Raw genomic sequence first — 18,593 nt, forward strand, 5'->3', positions numbered from 1 at the left:
CATTTTCCATCATTCTTGAAATCTGCTGAAATTGTTTAGCAGCCTTGCTGGTAAAAATACCCCAAACTTCAGTACATTGTTTATTTTCCTTGATAGATATGCATTGAAGGGGTGTACTTAACATGGCAGCCTCTAGGAGCTGCTAATAGACTCATAGAATCAGAGGATGTATTTTCATATTTACTGCTTTTATCAACACACACCAGCAAATTGTAATGCCAGCTGGTTGATTAGAAAGCCCACAAAATTAATCTAAATATCACATCAAAATATATTAAAAGACTAATATATCGAAACATATCCTTTTGGTAATTACTACCCGAATGCCTGTGAACATATCAGCCCTATCATGCAGTTACTAACTGATTAAACATTCATTTTCTTTCAATTATTTCCTAATTTCCTTCAACATAAAAAGAGTCTCCTGGTTAACAGAAACATGTTTCATTCTTTTCAAGGTCAGTTTTTTAGCTTGCTTTAGTTTGTGTATCAAGCAGTGCTTCTTGCAAACTAGAGAAATGCTAATATACAGAGTACAGTTATATTACTTTGTGGGATTTTTGCCTTCATTGGATGGATGATAGCAGAGGGCAGACAGGAAACTTGGGGAGAGAGGGTATGGCATGCAACAAAGGTCCACAGATGAAATCAAACCAGGGCCTATGTGGTACATGCATTAACCATTAGGCTTCTGGGGTGCCCAAATGATATTTATAAAACAGTTATTATAGTAACACAAAAATTTCAAAATGAGATCTAAATTGAGAAGAAATACAAATTTCCCTTAAGTACTTAATTGCACAATTATAAGTTACAAAAAGTAAGTATTAGGAGTATTTTAGTATTTCTAATAATGTTACTCAATGGTACAAAAAACATTGCTTCTGAAATCATCCTGAGACATGCACCAATTTGCTTCCTTAAATGATGCAAATGCAAATAGAACAATTTTCCAAACACTGACACTTTTAATGTACACAGTGCTTACTGAGTTCGTTCTCCCTCTTTTCTTTCAGGCCATGGAACTAAAGGTGTGTTTGAGCTGCTGGCAGGCTGGAGGAGAACAAGGGAAAACCTCCCTTTCAAGGAGCGTGTGGCGGATGCTTTTGCTGACGTGATGGTGTGCTACACCATGACCAGCTCACTCTACATTATCACCTTTGGCATGGGAGCTAGCCCTTTTACCAACATCGAGTCTGTGAAAATTTTCTGCCAGAGCATGTGTGTTGCCATCCTGGTCAACTACTTCTATGTTTTCTCTTTCTACGGCTCTTGCCTGGTGTTTGCTGGACAGCTGGAGCAGAACCGCTACCACAGTGTTTTCTGTTGTAAAATCCCCTCAGTGGAGTACCTGGACCGCCAGCCCACATGGTTTAAAACCATGATGAGTGACGGCCATGACTTGTCCACGCACCACGACAGTGTCCCCTACCAGAATCACTTCATCCAGCACTTCCTGCGCGAGCACTATACAGAATGGATTACCAACACCTATGTCAAACCCTTCGTAGTCATTCTGTATCTCATCTACGCCTCATTCTCATTCATGGGATGTTTACAAATCAGTGATGGATCAAATATTGTGAACTTGCTGGCTAGTAACTCTCCGAGTGTTTCATACGCTCTGACCCAGCAGAAATACTTCAGTAACTACAGTCCCGTGATTGGGTTTTACATTTACGAGCCCATCGAATACTGGAACTCCACGGTGCAGGAGCACCTGAAGACTCTGAGTCATGGCTTCAACAAGATCTCCTGGATGGACAACTTTTTCCACTACCTGCGGGTGGTGAATGTGAGTGCGTCAACAAAGAATGACTTCATCACCATCCTCAAGGGCTCCTTCCTGCGTAGCCCGGAGTACCAGCACTTCACTGAGGACATCATATTCTCCAAGAACCGTGAGACTGATGAGTACGATATTATTGCCTCACGGATGTACTTGGTGGCACGGACGACAGAGAAGAAGCGCGAAGAAGTGGTGGAGCTTCTGGAAAAGCTTCGTCCGTTGATGCTGATCAACAGCATCAAGTTCATTGCCTTCAACCCTACGTTTGTGTTCTTGGACCGCTACAGCTCCTCTGTCATCTCGCCCATCCTGACCTCAGGATTCAGCGTACTCACAATCCTCATCCTCACTTTCTTCCTGGTCATCAACCCCTTGGGGAACTTCTGGCTCATCCTTACTGTAACGTCCGTGGAGCTGGGCGTCTTGGGTTTGATGACCCTCTGGAACGTTGGCATGGACAGCATCTCAATCCTGTGCCTTATTTATACCCTCAACTTCGCCATGGATCACTGTGCACCACACCTGTACACTTTTGTGCTAGCCACCGAGCACACTAGGACGCAGTGTATCAAGTTGGCACTGGAGGAGCACGGGGCGGCCATCCTGCAGAACACATCCTGCTTTGTGATCGGGATCATGCCCCTGGTGTTTGTGCCTTCCAATCTGACCTACACACTGTTCAAATGCTCCCTTCTCACAGCAGGCTGCACCGTGCTGCACTGCTTCGTCATCCTGCCCGTCTTCCTGACCTTCTTCCCGCCATCCAAAAAGAGACACAAGAAAAAGAAACGGGCCAAGCGTAAAGAGCGGGAGAGGGAGAGGGAGCGGGAAAGGGAGAGGGAAAGAGAAGAATTTGAATTAGAGAAGATAGAGTGCATCGAAGTCAGGGAGAATCCTGATCATGTGACAAATGTCTGAGTAGTTTAAGCAGTGAATTTCCGTGGGTATCCGTCAGTTATTGGTGGATTAGAGGTGTTCTCTAACAGTGAGGTGCCTCTTGAGGTGTAGGGGAGTACAAGATGTCCCCCTGAGGAGTGGGCACTGGTCACTCCCAAACAACAGCAGCTAAGCTGGCCAGAGTAGAGTGCAGCCCCACTGGTCAGTCATTCAGTCCTTCAGTCTGGACAGTGTATCTCATTTGCACAAACTGCAACATGCTCATGGTTCTGAAGTTCTTTCCCAACTATTTGGTATTAAAAACAAGTTAGTTACCAGAACTTATGCTTGCTAAATCTGTAAGTAAATTCTAAACATACAGTACGTTAGTCCATTTAAATATTAGCAATTCAATGTTCATCTCCTGCAGCCCTTATCTCAAAAGAAGTGAGTGAGGAGCATAGCAGTCTGTTAAGCCAAGGACACTCAGACAGGTTGGTGAAAGTGGTCAGTGTGATCATACAAAAGTGTACAAATTAAACTGTGCAGGAGATGACTGTGCACGCACCTTACTCTTCACATCTTGATAACAGCAAAAAGAAACGAAACCAAATTCTGTGGTAAGAGAGAAACTGTGGAAAGAAAGCACACCGCATGCTTTTCTGTAACATTAAAAATAGCTGAACAGCTGAACTGGGCAGATGGCATACACTGTGTCCATTAAGAAGAATTATCTTGCACATTGCATTATGTGAATAGAACTGCCTAGGTTTATAGTAGCAGAAGGCAAATATTTCTGCTTTATTCCAGAGGTCATATAAGGTCTTAGGCAATGGCAAAAGGAACTGCAGTGGGCTGCAGCGTATGAAGAGGAAGTGATAAGTGACTGTCGTGCAGCAGTATTTAAAAGGCAGTAAGCCTGACTATGACTTAAATAAATCCTAAACTGCTTTTGCACCAGACCAGTAAAACCAAAAGTGAGGAGTGTTTCCAAGGCTTGAAACATTGAACTTTCTAGCAGGTTGATAACAATGGAAAGTTTCTGTGAGAGTTTGAATGTCTCTGTGATCCACTTACAAAAGCTTACCGGCATGGCACTGGTAATTGGGAGGTCTGAATGTGATTCAAAACTAGTAGTGGTGCCAAATAGTGTACAGATTTTTTTTTTGTTTGACAGATTTCTATAAAAAAAGTCTCAGTAAGTTTGAACTTTCATATAAATCAACCATGAATCATGAATTATTCAAGCTAATTTAATGATTACTATTTGATGTTGTTCAGGTTTGTGAAGCAGATTATGAAGCAGGCTTTAAATTAAACAGTGAGGCACTTTTTGTAAAGTACGCTGTCTCTGAGTAATGTGAAAAACTATAGAGAGCCGAAGTCCAAATAGAACTTCCTGGTTTGGTTCCAAAATAAAGAAAATCTCAATTAGGGTTACACTGAGGTTTGTAATAACCCTATCTATGCTACCTGTCCAGCACCAACAGATAGACCAAGTTAGTGAGTAGTCAAAGACTAGTGCCAAATGAATGCTAACGTTTCTTTGTATCTACTGGATGTGTAAATTGCTTGCGAACACTTTTGCCACAACACATTTTTAAGGTGATAATTTGTCAGCTAACAAATTGCTAATAGCAAGTACTGTAAAAGACTCTTATAAAGGCCAGTTAAAGCCACCCTCAATGAGAGATCCCATTGAGATACAGAAACAAGTGGAGCATCTAGCCTGGAAGTGACATTGAGACTTCGGCTCTCTATTGGGAACATTGCAAAAGTGAAGGTGCAGACCACTACTGCCACCTGTAGGCCTTGAGCTGGTCTTGTCCATGTAGTAACTAAGTATATTTTGCCCTAATACTTCAAATAACATTCCATCAAAAACTCCACAAACACCCTTCAATATTCAGTCGTAGAAGTCCAAAATGACTGTTGTCTCCCCAGAGGGTAAACAGTATTATCTATGTGTGCCAAGGCCCGATAAGAATCTCTGTTGCAGTCCCTAAACAAACACTCAAGGTCAGCAGCCCTGACAGATACCAATCTCTCACTGACCCCTGGCAGGCAGCTCTTAGCTGGTGGTATGTGATAGAGAGGTCCCATATGTGAGCAGATGTGGCTGATTGCAGACCAGTCAATACCTTCTTAGGGGATTGGGTGGCGCATAAGAGGCTGTCATAGTGGGAACACTGCTGTCTGGTTTCTTTGTGCTGCCACTGCGAAAGTGAACGGCTCTCTCGCACAGGACAGCTAACCAGACAGCTGGGGGAAGATTAGAATGTTCATATTGGACCAAATGACAGTGAGAAATATCGGTTGATGTTTAACAAAGTAGTGTGTGAGGGTTAGAATTGAGTATCAAGCAAGAAATCACTAGTTATCAAAAAGGCTATTATAAACCCACTTCTGTGTAAATTAACAGAGAACAAATGAGACAAAGATGGAAAAGAATCATCTCTTACCTGTCATACCTTACCACAAACACATTTCCTGCTTTTTGTGGAGTTATAAAATAATCTTAAGTGCTGAATTGTCAATGATAAAAACCTTATAACTTTCATCACCCAAACATTGCCCTACTTAGAAATGAGGAGTCCTTGGCAAGCTACTTCCTGCAGCAGCTGCAGTGAACGTCACATTATGTAAAAGCCATGTCATGTATGTATAGCAAGAAGGCATGAAATGTTTGAAACACGGGAAAGAAATGCAAATCTTAAATAATTTACTTCCCAAAATGGACTGTGTTTGCATGGCACTGTATTGTATGTATGCATGTATTTAATTTTTCTGTATGAAGTCTGCGTATTTTTTTTTATTTTTGCTACGCTGTAGTGACTTATGTTTGTTGTTTTGATGCATATTCTGTAACACCATGTGCTGCAAAAGAGCAAATGAGTCATATCTGTTCCAAAACAAAAGCCAGAGGATATTTCATGTGTAAAATAACTGTAAATTACTATTTTCTATATTTTCTAAGAAAAAAATATACTATAGAAAGATTTTTAATGACAGAATTTTCTTAAAAAATAATAAAAAGGGAAAAAAGTTGAACACAGTAGGCCAGTAATAAACAGTGGAATGTTACCAGTATACTAGATCATATTCCTTGCACACTGCAGTGTCAATGTTTGTGGATGATTCACATTTTTATATGGGAAACTGTGGCCACCATTTTATTGTTTGTTTGTGTATCTTGACTCATTTATATTCTCCACTTTGCCCGCACATTTAACAAAATCCACCATTACTCAACAGACCTTTTTTAAACAACTGAACAGTCTACCAGGCTTTGTAACGATCACTTTTAACAAAAATGTAGGTTAGAACTTTCCAGAATATAGATGGACTCTCCAGTCTATGTCTGAAAGACATCTATTACAGTTTGCTATATGGCAAGTTAAGCTTATCAGCAAAGATTTTAATATTAAGCATTATTGTTAGCTCATTCCTAAATATAGGCTACTTGGTGTCCTCTTACGCAACCTGTCATTGTTGCCTTGAAGGCTATTGCTGTTAGCTAGCCACATTCAGCTTTATGCAATTAGCATATATCAACATTACAAATTAATATAAATTCTTCTTCTATGGCAACACACTAAGTCTTACCAATGGATTGCTGAAACAGCATGTGATATCCAATATTTAAAACTCATTTTCTTTTTTTTTCTTTTGACGAAATCCAAGCTTAAAGTATGAGCTTGGCGTCATTTAACATTTTTCCTAGTATCGACCAATCCTTTGAAAAGACCAAAACCAGCAATGTGTTAGTCCATGTCTCAACACTTCAACTTACCCTGTCTGTGGCACTCAGCCCCTAGACCATTGGTTCCCTTCATTAGTGGGCACCAGTGGGAACCAAGAACCAAAACCATTGGTTCCAACTGAAGAAATATATTGTTTTAAAAAGGCTAAATAATTTCCTAAAACAGTTGAGCACTTTAGTATTAAATGTTACTTGAACAGTGGTAAACTGTTTTTATGGCAGCTCTATGGTACATAGGGATTACATCTATCATGCTCTGGAAACAGACAATACTTGGTGATCAATTCATTGGTGGTTTTAATCTTTTGATGGGATTTGTTGACAGTAAAATTCAACATTGCCAGCCTCATTATTTAAAAAGTTAACTAGTCTGGTTTGCTTCATAGCTAAATTTGACGAGGTACCAGATATTCTTGAACTTGATCCTTTTTGCTATAAAAAGCTAAGCTTTGTATGTTATTCTCTCCATATTTTCCCCTTGAGAACATGTCTCTGTGTACAAATATGGTTTGACTCATATGCATTTGTAGCAAAATTAGGCTGTTTGAGTCAAATTTATTCACCTGCTTTATCATCATGTAAAGACGAACCATTTGTAAATGCAGCACTTCTTCTCAAAAACAGATCAGTCAATCATACCTCTTCAAGTGTTGCACATTTTCTAATGTTACAAATAAGCTCCGCTGGATCCATTCTGTAAGCTCCTGCTATAGTGTGTTGTAGCCCTCTCTGTCTTCTATTGGGATATCATAACTGAAATGTATTTGATACTGTGACATTATAGCTAAAATATCCATATGACAGATGGGCCTCAAATAGGATGAGGTTGCCTCAGAATCTATTTTTCTCTAAACTAATTAGTACAATACGTGAGCATCAAAAAGCAAAAAGAGTTCAAATAGAAATAAATTTGCTAATATTTTTGGTTGTATTCTGAAAGTCAATATTTGGGCAGGTAGATAGGTGTACTGTACAGAGTCCTTTGACCATGCACCAGCACATTTTAAGTCTGGACAACCAGGGACAGCACAATATTTCCACAATACAGGGCAATAAAATTATGCAATCGCCACTGTTTGCTGAATAATCTACATGGCAGATCTCTTTCGACCACAGTCTCAGAGGACAAATTACTGTTTTACTGCAAGTCATCTATCTTGTATGTCAACTAACTGAGCCAAAAAAAGAGGCTCATGTTGCCCCCATTCGTCAAACCCCTTATTAATGGCATCTAGTTCAGAATTTTTCATAAGATTTCAACATTTTGCAGAAGGTAACATGCTTAAAAGGAAGTGGGGTTATTTTAGTAACTTCAGTCCCATTTGAGTTCAGTTCCTGGTGAAACAAGCAATGTTTGCTTCATACACTGTTAATACTGTAAGTCATAATACAGAAATCTATCTATCGATCTATCTATCTATCTATCTATCTATCTATCTATCTATCTATCTATCATGTTCATATGCTGATTTTTTTCTTCATTACTCATTTGAAATACTATCATATGGCAATACCTATACCTAAAGTTATTTTGTGCTATTTCCCAATCCTTGCCCATACAACACTGCCTAACTCATGCTCTTGTATAACTTGCCTGATTTGACCTGTGTGACCCAAACACCTGGAACAAGGATAGCATACTTGAGTATAATGTGTACATGTAACTCTAGTAAGAGTACATTCAGTTGCTTGTTCTTAATATTGTAACTATGTATTTGGAAGATTCTAGTCAGTTTGATTTCGCCAAAGTCTGAGCCTATATATACTGTGTCTTAAAAGGGTATACCACTCAGTTTAAGAAGGTACACATGCTATGTTGTCTTTATGGAAAGTGCAGTCAATCTTATTAGCATGGTCAGCTCTCCCTCAAACCAAAAAATACAGCAAAAGGATGTTTCCACATTCAATTGCTAAAAGTTTCACTGTGCTTATTGAAAATCTGATTTTAAGGGCGGGGCCTACAAGCACAATTTGTGACATCACAAACAGTTTGGAAGTCAAACCTGGTCAAGTATAGAATTTGATGTAGAAACTTGAAGCCACCAGTGCACATCCACTGAAAATGTACTTTACAGTAAAGTAGGAGATGTCTTGTGGAGGAATTAACATTTACAAGGACATTTAAATACGTAAATTAAACAGTTAAAATATCCAAGTGTCTTCTGCTGTCTGCTCAAATTGTACCATATTACAGCTTTTCTCTGCATCAAAGCACAAATTTAACTGTTTTGGGTTTTTTTTGTCGGTCAGCAGCAGCAGTTCAAACTATCTCTTTAGGTTTAAGATTAGTCAGTATCACAATAAACCAATCTATGGACAAAATTCAGACTGGTTTAACTTTACAGACTAGTCTTACATAGATACACATACACATACATCTTGTGTTAAACAGAACATGCGTCAGTTTTTATTGCTTATGTATTCCATGTTGTAAGAGGCTTCCTCTAAAATGCTCTCCCTTTAAATATTACAAAAATATAAAATATAAATTCTCCAGATGTTCCTTGGAGGTATTCCAAAAGAAACTACGCACTGATCATTAGTGAACTTTTCCCACTGGTTTCATGATCATAGTCATAAAGCATTCAGAGACATCCATATAATTGCTGGATGCAGAGTGATGAAGTCAAATTCCCATAACCAGCAAATAATTGTTGGTGATAGGAATGTTCTTGAAAATTGTTTTGAGGTGAAGAGAACCATTACTTATTTAAATTTTTGTTTTTAGTTTTATTCTTGGTTGCTAGAACATTCTTTTAAAGCAAAAATATGTAGGCTAACTTCATTACAAAGTGAGAAGAATCATAAAGTTGGCAAACTGACTCAATGTTATAAGGTAAACACAATCTGTTATTGGTATTTGGACAACCAGAAGCTATTGGTGTTAGCTGGTAGTGTATTCATCTGTGTGAAAATGTGTTGTATTCCTTAAACATTTAAATTTTCATTAGTAAGAGTAAGAATATGTCTTTCTTTAGCTGAACAATGGCTACAATGTCCACAAATGACAAATGTGAGATAATGTTGAATGCTAAAATGTTTGCTAACATTAGCTAACATCTGCCACTAGAACCTCCTGGTTATGCTGGAGCAGGAAAGGTGTACTGAACTAAGTTTTTTTTTTTTTTGAAGGTAGCAAGACGTTAACACAAGGGAACATTATGTACAGTATTTACAGGATGTAGAATTAGATTAAACTATAATTTTCCATAGGTAATCTACAGCAGATGGTAACATGTAGTCCAGAGTAGAACAACTCTGGTTCTACTGGCCCGCTCCAAACTTCACATTGGCTTCAGTTCTGGTTTTGAGGTGGTTGTGATCACAAAGACTGATGTGTCTTTCTGTGCCTGACAAGAATAGTTTCTCAAACTGTGTGGTATTCCTCTTTTAAGTGTTGTAAGAACCTGGTAGCTTCATGAGTTTGTGCTCTTCATATAAGCGGTGGCATTGCCTTACATGTTTTCCAGTATTTGGGTACAGATCTTAATATCTTTGAGGTGGAGTATTTTTCTTACATTGTGACTGAAATATAAATGTGAAGTATGTCTTTAGAAGCAGGTGTAAAGATAACACTGTGATGAGATGACCATGATGTCTAATATTGTGTGTTGTTTGAATAGGTGAGTGCAAGTGTACTGGGTTGGAGGGTATTTGATATTGTTACAATACTGTGGAATTTAGGCTTTTCAATGCTGTTCATTCTTAATGCCTTTCTCATAACTTACAACAATCGCTCACAATCAACATGAGGTTGTACCTGTGTTGTTGCTATGAATCTGAGAGAAGAGCATGCATGTTTGTGCCCAGAAATTACAGTTTAGATGTGGGGATTCCCCTAAAGAATGAACTGTAATCCCCTCCTCACCACCTCTAGTTACTGTTAACACTTTCTATGTCATGTAAATGCTAATGTCCCTCAGCTGTTAGACCAGTGTACAGCTCTGCATGGCGGTGTATCTGTCACAAACACATGTGCACACATGTTGCCAAGGTATACGTCCTCAATGAAGAACAGGAAATTACCAGCTGGGTCTTTGTGTTGCCTGTTTTTCTGGTCGCTGTTTTAGGTTTTGGCAGAGCTTGAACTCTGTTTTGCTAATCTATGCCTCTTACCGAGCAGCAGGAAGATTTAACCTCATTTGACTGAAGTGACAGAGAGAGAAAAACAGGGGGGGGAGGTTGAGAGAAAAGTGAGAGTAAATGTAGGCAAGGATGAGAGGAGTGTTAGAGGGAGGAAGAGATAAAGAAAAAGGATGCCAGCAAAACCGGAGGTAAGCCCTCATTTGAATTTGAGAAGATTCCAGCAGCAGGGATGATGGGAAGTTTTCCGGTGAAGAGAGATATCGTATGAAATGGGGGGTGACTGCGGCACTGCGAGAAACGTTTGTGTTGATGTAATGAGTCTTACCGGCTTATTTTACTTTGGAAAGTTGCTGCCTGTTGTGACAAATGCAGATTTGCTTGTTTCAGAGCAATCAATCTTAAAAAGGGCAGATTTCTCCACTCCCAGTTCCTCATGTTTTAATGAACCTTTTAAAGGGGCACTCTGGCATGTTATTATTGCCCTTCCATAAAGGACAAGAGAAAGAATGATCAAAATTAATGCAACAGAGACCAAGGTAGCCTGATTTTTAGTTCCTATTATGCAGGGCCGAATTAACTCCCTAGGGGGCCCCTATTGAGCCCCCCGACACCAACTTCCCCCCAGAAACCAGCCAGTATTTCTACACTGGAATATATATCCTGCTGGAGGTTTGCTGTATGTTACTTGTGATCATTTGCGCAAAGCAAGCACCATTTAGTCGTAATATCAAATGAAATATTAAAGGCCTTCTTCTCATTTAGAGCAGCTTTGGTTATTTGAGAGATTTATGTATTTGTGTTTTTGTCTGCGATGGTCTCACTGGTTTGAAGTGGGCAAGGCTCAGTTGGAGAAATGGACCAATCAGGATTCAGGATTCAATAGTTAAGCAGCAGAGTTTATGAATGTAAAATTTCTAAATATAAACTAATGAAAAAAAAGACTTCAAAGGTACGTGGGACCCTCTTTAAAATCACGCCTTAGGTGCATAAAATCAGAAGGATTTTTACCATTAAGGTTTTTAATTGTGCTTTAATTGGTGCATAGTGCAGTTTGGGTCAAGCTACAAAAATAGCCTATACTTGCCATAATGAAACTTGATGGCATCTTTCATTGCTCCCTCCAAATTCACAGAAGACATAATGCAGCTGTTTTCACATAGTGTTCTCCATGACAATTGGACTGAGCGTGATGTGTAAAATTGCTGGATTGCTCCTTTAAACGTCAGTAAATACATGATTTTATTTATTTATTTTTTGCAAAAAGAAAACCCACATTTGATGTAATATTTGCCAAATGTTTTATATAAAAGCAGAGGAGAAAGTAGAAAGACTACTGAGACTGAGTCCAGGCCTTATACTGCATGACACTGGAAGTTTTACTGTACACAGCGACATCACAGTGGCTTTTTATAATCCCCCTAACGTTTTACTTCCTGAGCTGACGGAGACTGGCAGCAGGAGTGGCTGCTGTCGTGTTGTGCTCCGTTGCAGCGTTATTGCGCCAAGCTGCCTTGGCCGGGGATATTTTTGGCTCCCACCTTGTCTTAATCCTGTCGTGATTCTCCGATGGATTATTCATGCTTCCTCTTCTCCTCTCCTCCCCAACCCATCCCGCTCATCCCACCTCCTTCCCCTCACACCCCACACCCCCTCTCTTTCTCACCTTCTCCCTCCTTCCTCTTTTTGCACTTTCCCGTCCTCTCCTCCTGAGCGGCTTCCTTTAACACCACCAGTTTTATTTATTTGTGTCATTGTTGTGCGTGTGTGGTCCCAGCCTTTGAGTGTGTGCTCCCAGACTTTGGACCAATCAGTTTTATAATTTATTCATTCATTATATCTGAAGTTCTGCCCATACCCTCCAAGTATACAAATAAATATATTACTAAATCTTTAATCTTGTTAACACCACTGCCTACCTTTTAATGTATCCTTCCACTCTATCCCCTTCATTTAGATTGCTTTGCTTCACAACCTATTGAAGTAGTCTGAATTCCCTGCTGAGGACTGCTGTGATAATTACTTACACAGAATTTTCCTTTGCTCTTTTTCTCTCTCCACCTAAAAAGAAATCCTGAAGACTTTTAGCAATGAATAGAGTTGAAACGTATATGAATATATATTTCAGAGAGACTGCCTTTGCTGAATGTGAGAGTGCTCTGTGAAATCTACTAATGATCTTATTTACAGTCTGTGACTATCACTGTGCGAGGTTGCTAACAACTGATGATAGAAAGCAAGTCATTAGCAAAAATAAATAAATAAATAATGGAAATAATGTTCAGTTTGTTATCCAGGTTAAATTGTTCTATTTCTATATGATAAGTTTATCTTTAAGTTCATTTAACTCAATAAATTGTTGAAACTGATTACGTCATCAATTTTAAGTAAACCTAACTCAATTTTGTAAGTTGAAAAAATATTCTTGATCAAGTAACTGTAGTAAATTTAAGTGACAATTTTGTCATTTTTATTTGTTCTGTGAAAACAAAATACCTAGGAATTAGAACTAAAAGGAATTTTCCTGTAACTTACAAAACTAAGTTTGAGTCACTTATAATTACTAAAAGCTGCAAAAACATTTTGAGTTAAAATATCTTAATGCATTGCAGTGTCTTTAGAGTACGTCCACACTAAGCCGGCTATACATTTAAAAATGATGCATTTTCTCTTCATTTCGGCCCTCCACCCACACTAACGGGAGGCATTTCAGTAACGTGTTTCTGTCATCCGTTTCACGTGTGTCTGGCAGAACAGATTCGCTCCACTGCGTAACAACTTATGTTTCATTCGTGCTTTAACCACTACTCAAAGCATATTTGGACTCAAGTCAATTTTCTGTCATTTTGCAAGCATAACTACAGTGATGGTGTGTTGAGCTCTGAGCCAAATTGCGGGTGTCCTACACTCAATACTGTACCTGAACGCCTCCTCTGTAGACACAGATGGAACACTGAAGCTGCTGCTGTGTTTTTCTCACCCAGAAAGTTTTCAAAATTGGTCTCCTGTATGGATCTGACACCGCCGGAGAGTTTTACTCCGTAGACGGCTTAAACAGAACTTTAAGGAAACAATAATGTAAGACTGGTTGGTGGCTGTGTGGTGGTAAAGTTAAGGCTTTTCCTTGCCTCTAACCCTCTGTGATCACTCATTTTTAAAGTAAACATAGCTGATTAATCAATACCGGTGTTGTCATTAATACGTATTCATGCTGATTTTGTGAGACAACTTCACAATGATAAAATTGTAATTTGATCCAAGCTTCAGCAGGAGTTACTGTCTGGTTAATTGGTAGCTTTCATATGCAAAAGACTGAGCGTTCTGATTAATAAATGGTGCTCATGGATTAATAATCTGTAAGGAGAAAAATATTTGCATTGAGTTTCTCAGTCAGGTTACAGTAAGACTTCTGATATGGACCTTTGACCTACAAAATAAAAGGCATAGAGGGTTAGATGGTAAGGTTTCATGTATTATTTATACCCACTGAATGAAAGCATAGATTAAAAGTCTGTGTCAGAAAAATGAGATAGTAAAACATGTGTCTTAGTATTAGTGCAATAATATTATTGAAAGTCACTCAAAGCTGAGTATAAATTAAACAGTGTGCAGGACAAGTGATAAAGGATATGCTAGGGGAAGTGTTTTGAGATACAACTTGTGCTATCTTGTGCTATATAACATATGGGATATTATAGTATGCTCAGTATTCTTCTGACACCAGTTATTAGTCTGTGCTTTTTATCTAGCTGGTACGGCAAACTAAATTCACAGCTTTCATTCTGAATGCCATGCATATTTGGGAATGTCCCCGAAGCTGTGCGTTCATTTTAGCAATCATTCGCTCAGTTTATCTATCCCTACACACAGTTTTTCATTCAGATATTGTTTTGCTCTGTACTTATGACCAAGTAGCTGTTTTATGTTCATTCAGCTGTAGTACAGAAACAGAAGACTATGGCCCTGTTCACACCTGGTATTAGAATGCGTCTCCACATGTATCTCTAGTGACCACTTGTGATTGGATCTCACCTCCCCGCTCAATAAGCGAATACCCATATACATCAACAGTAGTACAGTAGTAGCCAACACTCCTGGACAAACAGACAAAATACTTTTTCCATAAAGAAAGAAATAACTTAATATATTAGGTTTGCCGAATTTAGGTGGCCAAAATAATGAAGGATTTGTCTTAGACTGAGTTTCTCCTAATTAAAATACCCACAAAATTGCACAGTTGTTTAAAGCTTTCTCCACAGGTTACAGTGATAACATAACAACATGACAAGCTGAAAATGTTTATTACAAGGAAAGACACAACTAAATGTACTGCATTTAATGCCAAATTCACAAGAAGGCCCAAATGATTAAGAATTTGACGTTAGCCATTTCACAAAGCTTATAAAGTTACTCCTCATTTAACAACTCTCAGAATTACATGTTTTTTAAAGGGAGTCTGGGGATAATGCCGTTCTTAGTTCAGTGGTGAAATCAGTCTGCTGCTTATCTTGGCAGGTAAGAGAGCCTAAACACATCATTTGTTGGACCAAATGAAAATCAGAGCAGTGGGTTTTGTAGGTTTTGTGTGTACTAACAGGATGTCAGTAGTAGAATAGGCAGTCCTTCAAATGTGGCCCAGGACAGATTCAAGTACACACTGCTAAAAGAATGAGGCCATATTCATCCCAGACCACTTTGGAATGTGGTCTGAGCGATCAGATCTCAGTACATCCTCCTGTACTCAGAGCTGTTTGCTTTTGATCAGATCAACTGCATGTTAATACCAGGTGTAAACCAGGCCTATGTGATTAGAACAATATAGTGTATCTGTGTCTCCTTCACTGTGAATCACAGTCAACTGTCTTCATTAACACAAACTCATGAGTTTTGAACTTAATTAATGGTATTAATGAAATTTGAAGAACTTGAACATGAATCTTTACGTTAGGAAAAACGGTTAATACTTTTTTTTTTTTCAATTGTAACTATTTAATTTTCAAGTACCAAAATAATGAATCTGGTTCAGCTCATTGTACAATTTGTGAAATACAGAATTTTTTGTTTCCTTTAGTTTATTTCAAAACTTAAAAGTTTGAGTTAGACTTAAAACTTGAATGAAGACAGTTGCCTTGAAATTCTGAGTTCTCTCAGCTTTTCTTTTCGACAGTGTATGTTGCGTATGTATTGTCTCTGTAACAGAAGTTGAACAAAGTCTGAAATAAACACACACGATATCCAGTGAGGATTAGATGACATTGTATACATTACTCCAGCTTGTGTATATTTTTGTGATGTGTGTGTCGCAGAACCCATCTTGCCTCTCAGATGTCAGCTATGTGAAATATCTTCACAGTGGCAGCAAATGAAGCAGTCTTCCATAAATGCAGACATCTAGGTGATAAATTATCAGCAGTAAAGACCTCTTGGACATCCTATCACTTAGCCATATCTGCTGATAAAAAAGAGGAAAAAAAACAGTCAGACGGTCAGGCTGAAATGGGTGAAAATATTACCCCGAATCCTTTTTTTTCTAAAGCTTTTCACAGTGATCAATTGAGCTCACCAAGCACATTGCAACAGCTTCCTGACAGCCCAGTTTCTGCACTGCTCTGGACGTACATGTGTAAGGATTTTGGATAGAATTTGAGCCCAGGCTTGCATACTGTATACATTTCTCTTGTAGCGAGGAGCAGAACAACACCACCGATCAGACCAGCCAAAAGTAGAACCATAGTGAGTCGATGATGTACGGGAATGTCTCAGTTTCAATTTATTAGAAGACGTATGCTTTTGAATGCTCTGAATATTTTAAATGTAAACTCTTTTCTACTGCCTGCTCTCTTAAAGCTATAAATAGTATGCATATGATCAATCTTTTTTACTTGACAGAAAAAAAACATGATTTTCATTAAAAGAGCTTTTGTCTATGAAAACACCTCTGTGTGACTTCTGTTGTTTTTGTCATTTTCATTTCCATCAGCAAACTAAATAGACAGGCCTGTGGACAGATAGTGGGAGTAAAGCTGTATTCTTTAGAAGCTAAAAGCAACAGCCTGTTGTTAACTTAATTATTTTATTATCTTGAGATATTAGACTTTATTTCTTTTAAATTTACAATGCAGTTGTTTCCTTATCAGGAGATAGCAAATGTTGAATATATTTTTTGTCAACCTTGCACTTAAAGCTGAGGTGGGCAACATTTTAATAGATTACATTAAAGGCCCACTGTGTAGGACTTATTGGCATATAGCTTTGAATTTGCAGATTTCAGGTAAGTAACTGAACACCGCTTGCTGTGAAGTGTTTAGGACAAACTACGGTGGCGGGGAAACTCACATAAAAGGCTGAAAGGCTAAATCTCCAGCCAGTGTGGCAGACTCCATGGAAGGTGACCCTTGGCATCTGTAGATAAAAACAGCTCATTCTAAGATAACAAAACCACTTTTTTACTATATTCAGGTGATTATACACTAATGAAAACATAGCATTATATTCCATTTCTGCCAATAGGTCCTCCTAAATGTTACACACTGGACCTTTAAAGTAATAAAACGTTCTGAACAGTGTAGTAAATCAAAAATGTAGAGGTAGTGAATTGTCCTTACTCAGCTATTTTGAAATGTATAGAAATGGGTCTGACCAATAAGGTGATGTCTAAGCCAAAGGATACGGCTCTGTTTTCAGTCCTGATCAACTAAAGTTAGGAAGAGCAAGCATGTCAAGTGTACAGGGCGCCCTGATAGCTCACCTGGTAGAACTGGCGCCCCATGTACTGTCTACCTTGAACTACCTGTAAGTAAAAGACAAAAAGAGCCACCCATAAATATTTTAAAATATTTTAAAATATTTAAAAAGTAAACTTTGGCATCAAAACACTGAAAAATAAAAGTTACGTAGATATATCAGAATATTAAAAAAAATCATCATGAATCAAAATGAAATTAAATGCTCTAATGTCTGTGCTGTGTTTCAATTCAACATTGGCCAAATTGTATTTTTGATACCATTTATTTTTTTTATGTGTAATTCCGTTCCATAGAACGTAGCTTTATTACAACTAGAGGGCTGACGCCAGCTTTACCTCGGTTCAATATATATATGTTACTGCTCTTTTGATCAATATATATATGTTACTGCTCTTTTGATGATGTCACACTCAAGGTCAACCTCTACGTTATGAGGCTTCTGTCTGCTGTTAGTTGAGACTGTTTGCAGCTGTGGATCCTATTTTTACACCACTTACGGCAATCACCTGATGGCCAGTATCTGTCTGTATTTTACAGCTTCTGTCCCTCTGTTGCTTTCTTCATGACAGACGAGCCTAGTAAACCGCGACTACAGTGGCGTTAAGAGTTTAGGCTTACAGCAACTGACGCAATCTGACTGACCATTGCATCATGTTTTACTGTAATCAACAATCAGCAGACAATGCAGCCAATTCCCATTTCCTAATTAATCACAGGATCACAAGGAAATAAAGTTTGATATCTCAGGATAAGTGAAGTGAGGCAAAAACTAGCATCAACAGCTGCTCATGACTTCGCTATCCAACAAATTACATCCATCAAAGTGTTCTTTAGAAAATTAACTAACTGCTCCAGTGGTGCTATTCTTTGACAAATGGATGAAAACTGAGGTTTTACTGGGCAGCTTCCATGTGTGAAAGTGTCAGATGATTGAAGTGAGAAGTTGGACGAAGCTGAAAAGGGCCGTGTGTACTCAGCAAAGCCTCCCTTGATAAATCAAGCTTAAAGGCATGGACAGTTTCAGCCTGGGCAATGATAAAAGTATGCATGTTAACATGGTACACTGTATTACTAATAAAAATATTTGCTCCAAAATAAATTTAAAAAATGTAGAACAGTGCCCGCCACATTTCCTTTATTTATGAGAATATTACATTAATACATTACATATTACATTACAATTATAGGGTCATTGTTTTATGCATTCATTTCGATTCAAACAGCCAGTACAAGGTGCAGAGGTACGGTGCAGTGTGATGTCACGGTGGACTGAACAGCCAATTTTGATCTTACATTAAATTACATTTATTCAGCTGCTACTTTTATCTAAAACGAC

The 18,593-nt window shown here is 38.4% G+C and overlaps 1 protein-coding gene across 1 annotated transcript in view; it reads left to right on the top strand.

Moving 5' to 3' along the window:
• Positions 1–16,446, top strand: part of ptchd4 (patched domain containing 4) — a 50,479-nt gene extending 34,033 nt beyond the window's left edge. The window contains exon 3 of the mRNA XM_051409267.1: positions 1,017–16,446. Coding sequence (XP_051265227.1) covers positions 1,017–2,707 — 1,691 coding nt within the window. The 3' untranslated portion in view covers positions 2,708–16,446. The remainder of the gene's footprint in view (positions 1–1,016) is intronic.
• Positions 16,447–18,593: the final 2,147 nt, after the last annotated feature.

Source organism: Dicentrarchus labrax, unplaced genomic scaffold, assembly GCF_905237075.1.
Source record: "Dicentrarchus labrax unplaced genomic scaffold, dlabrax2021, whole genome shotgun sequence".
In the NCBI taxonomy this organism is placed as follows: Eukaryota; Metazoa; Chordata; class Actinopteri; family Moronidae; genus Dicentrarchus; species Dicentrarchus labrax.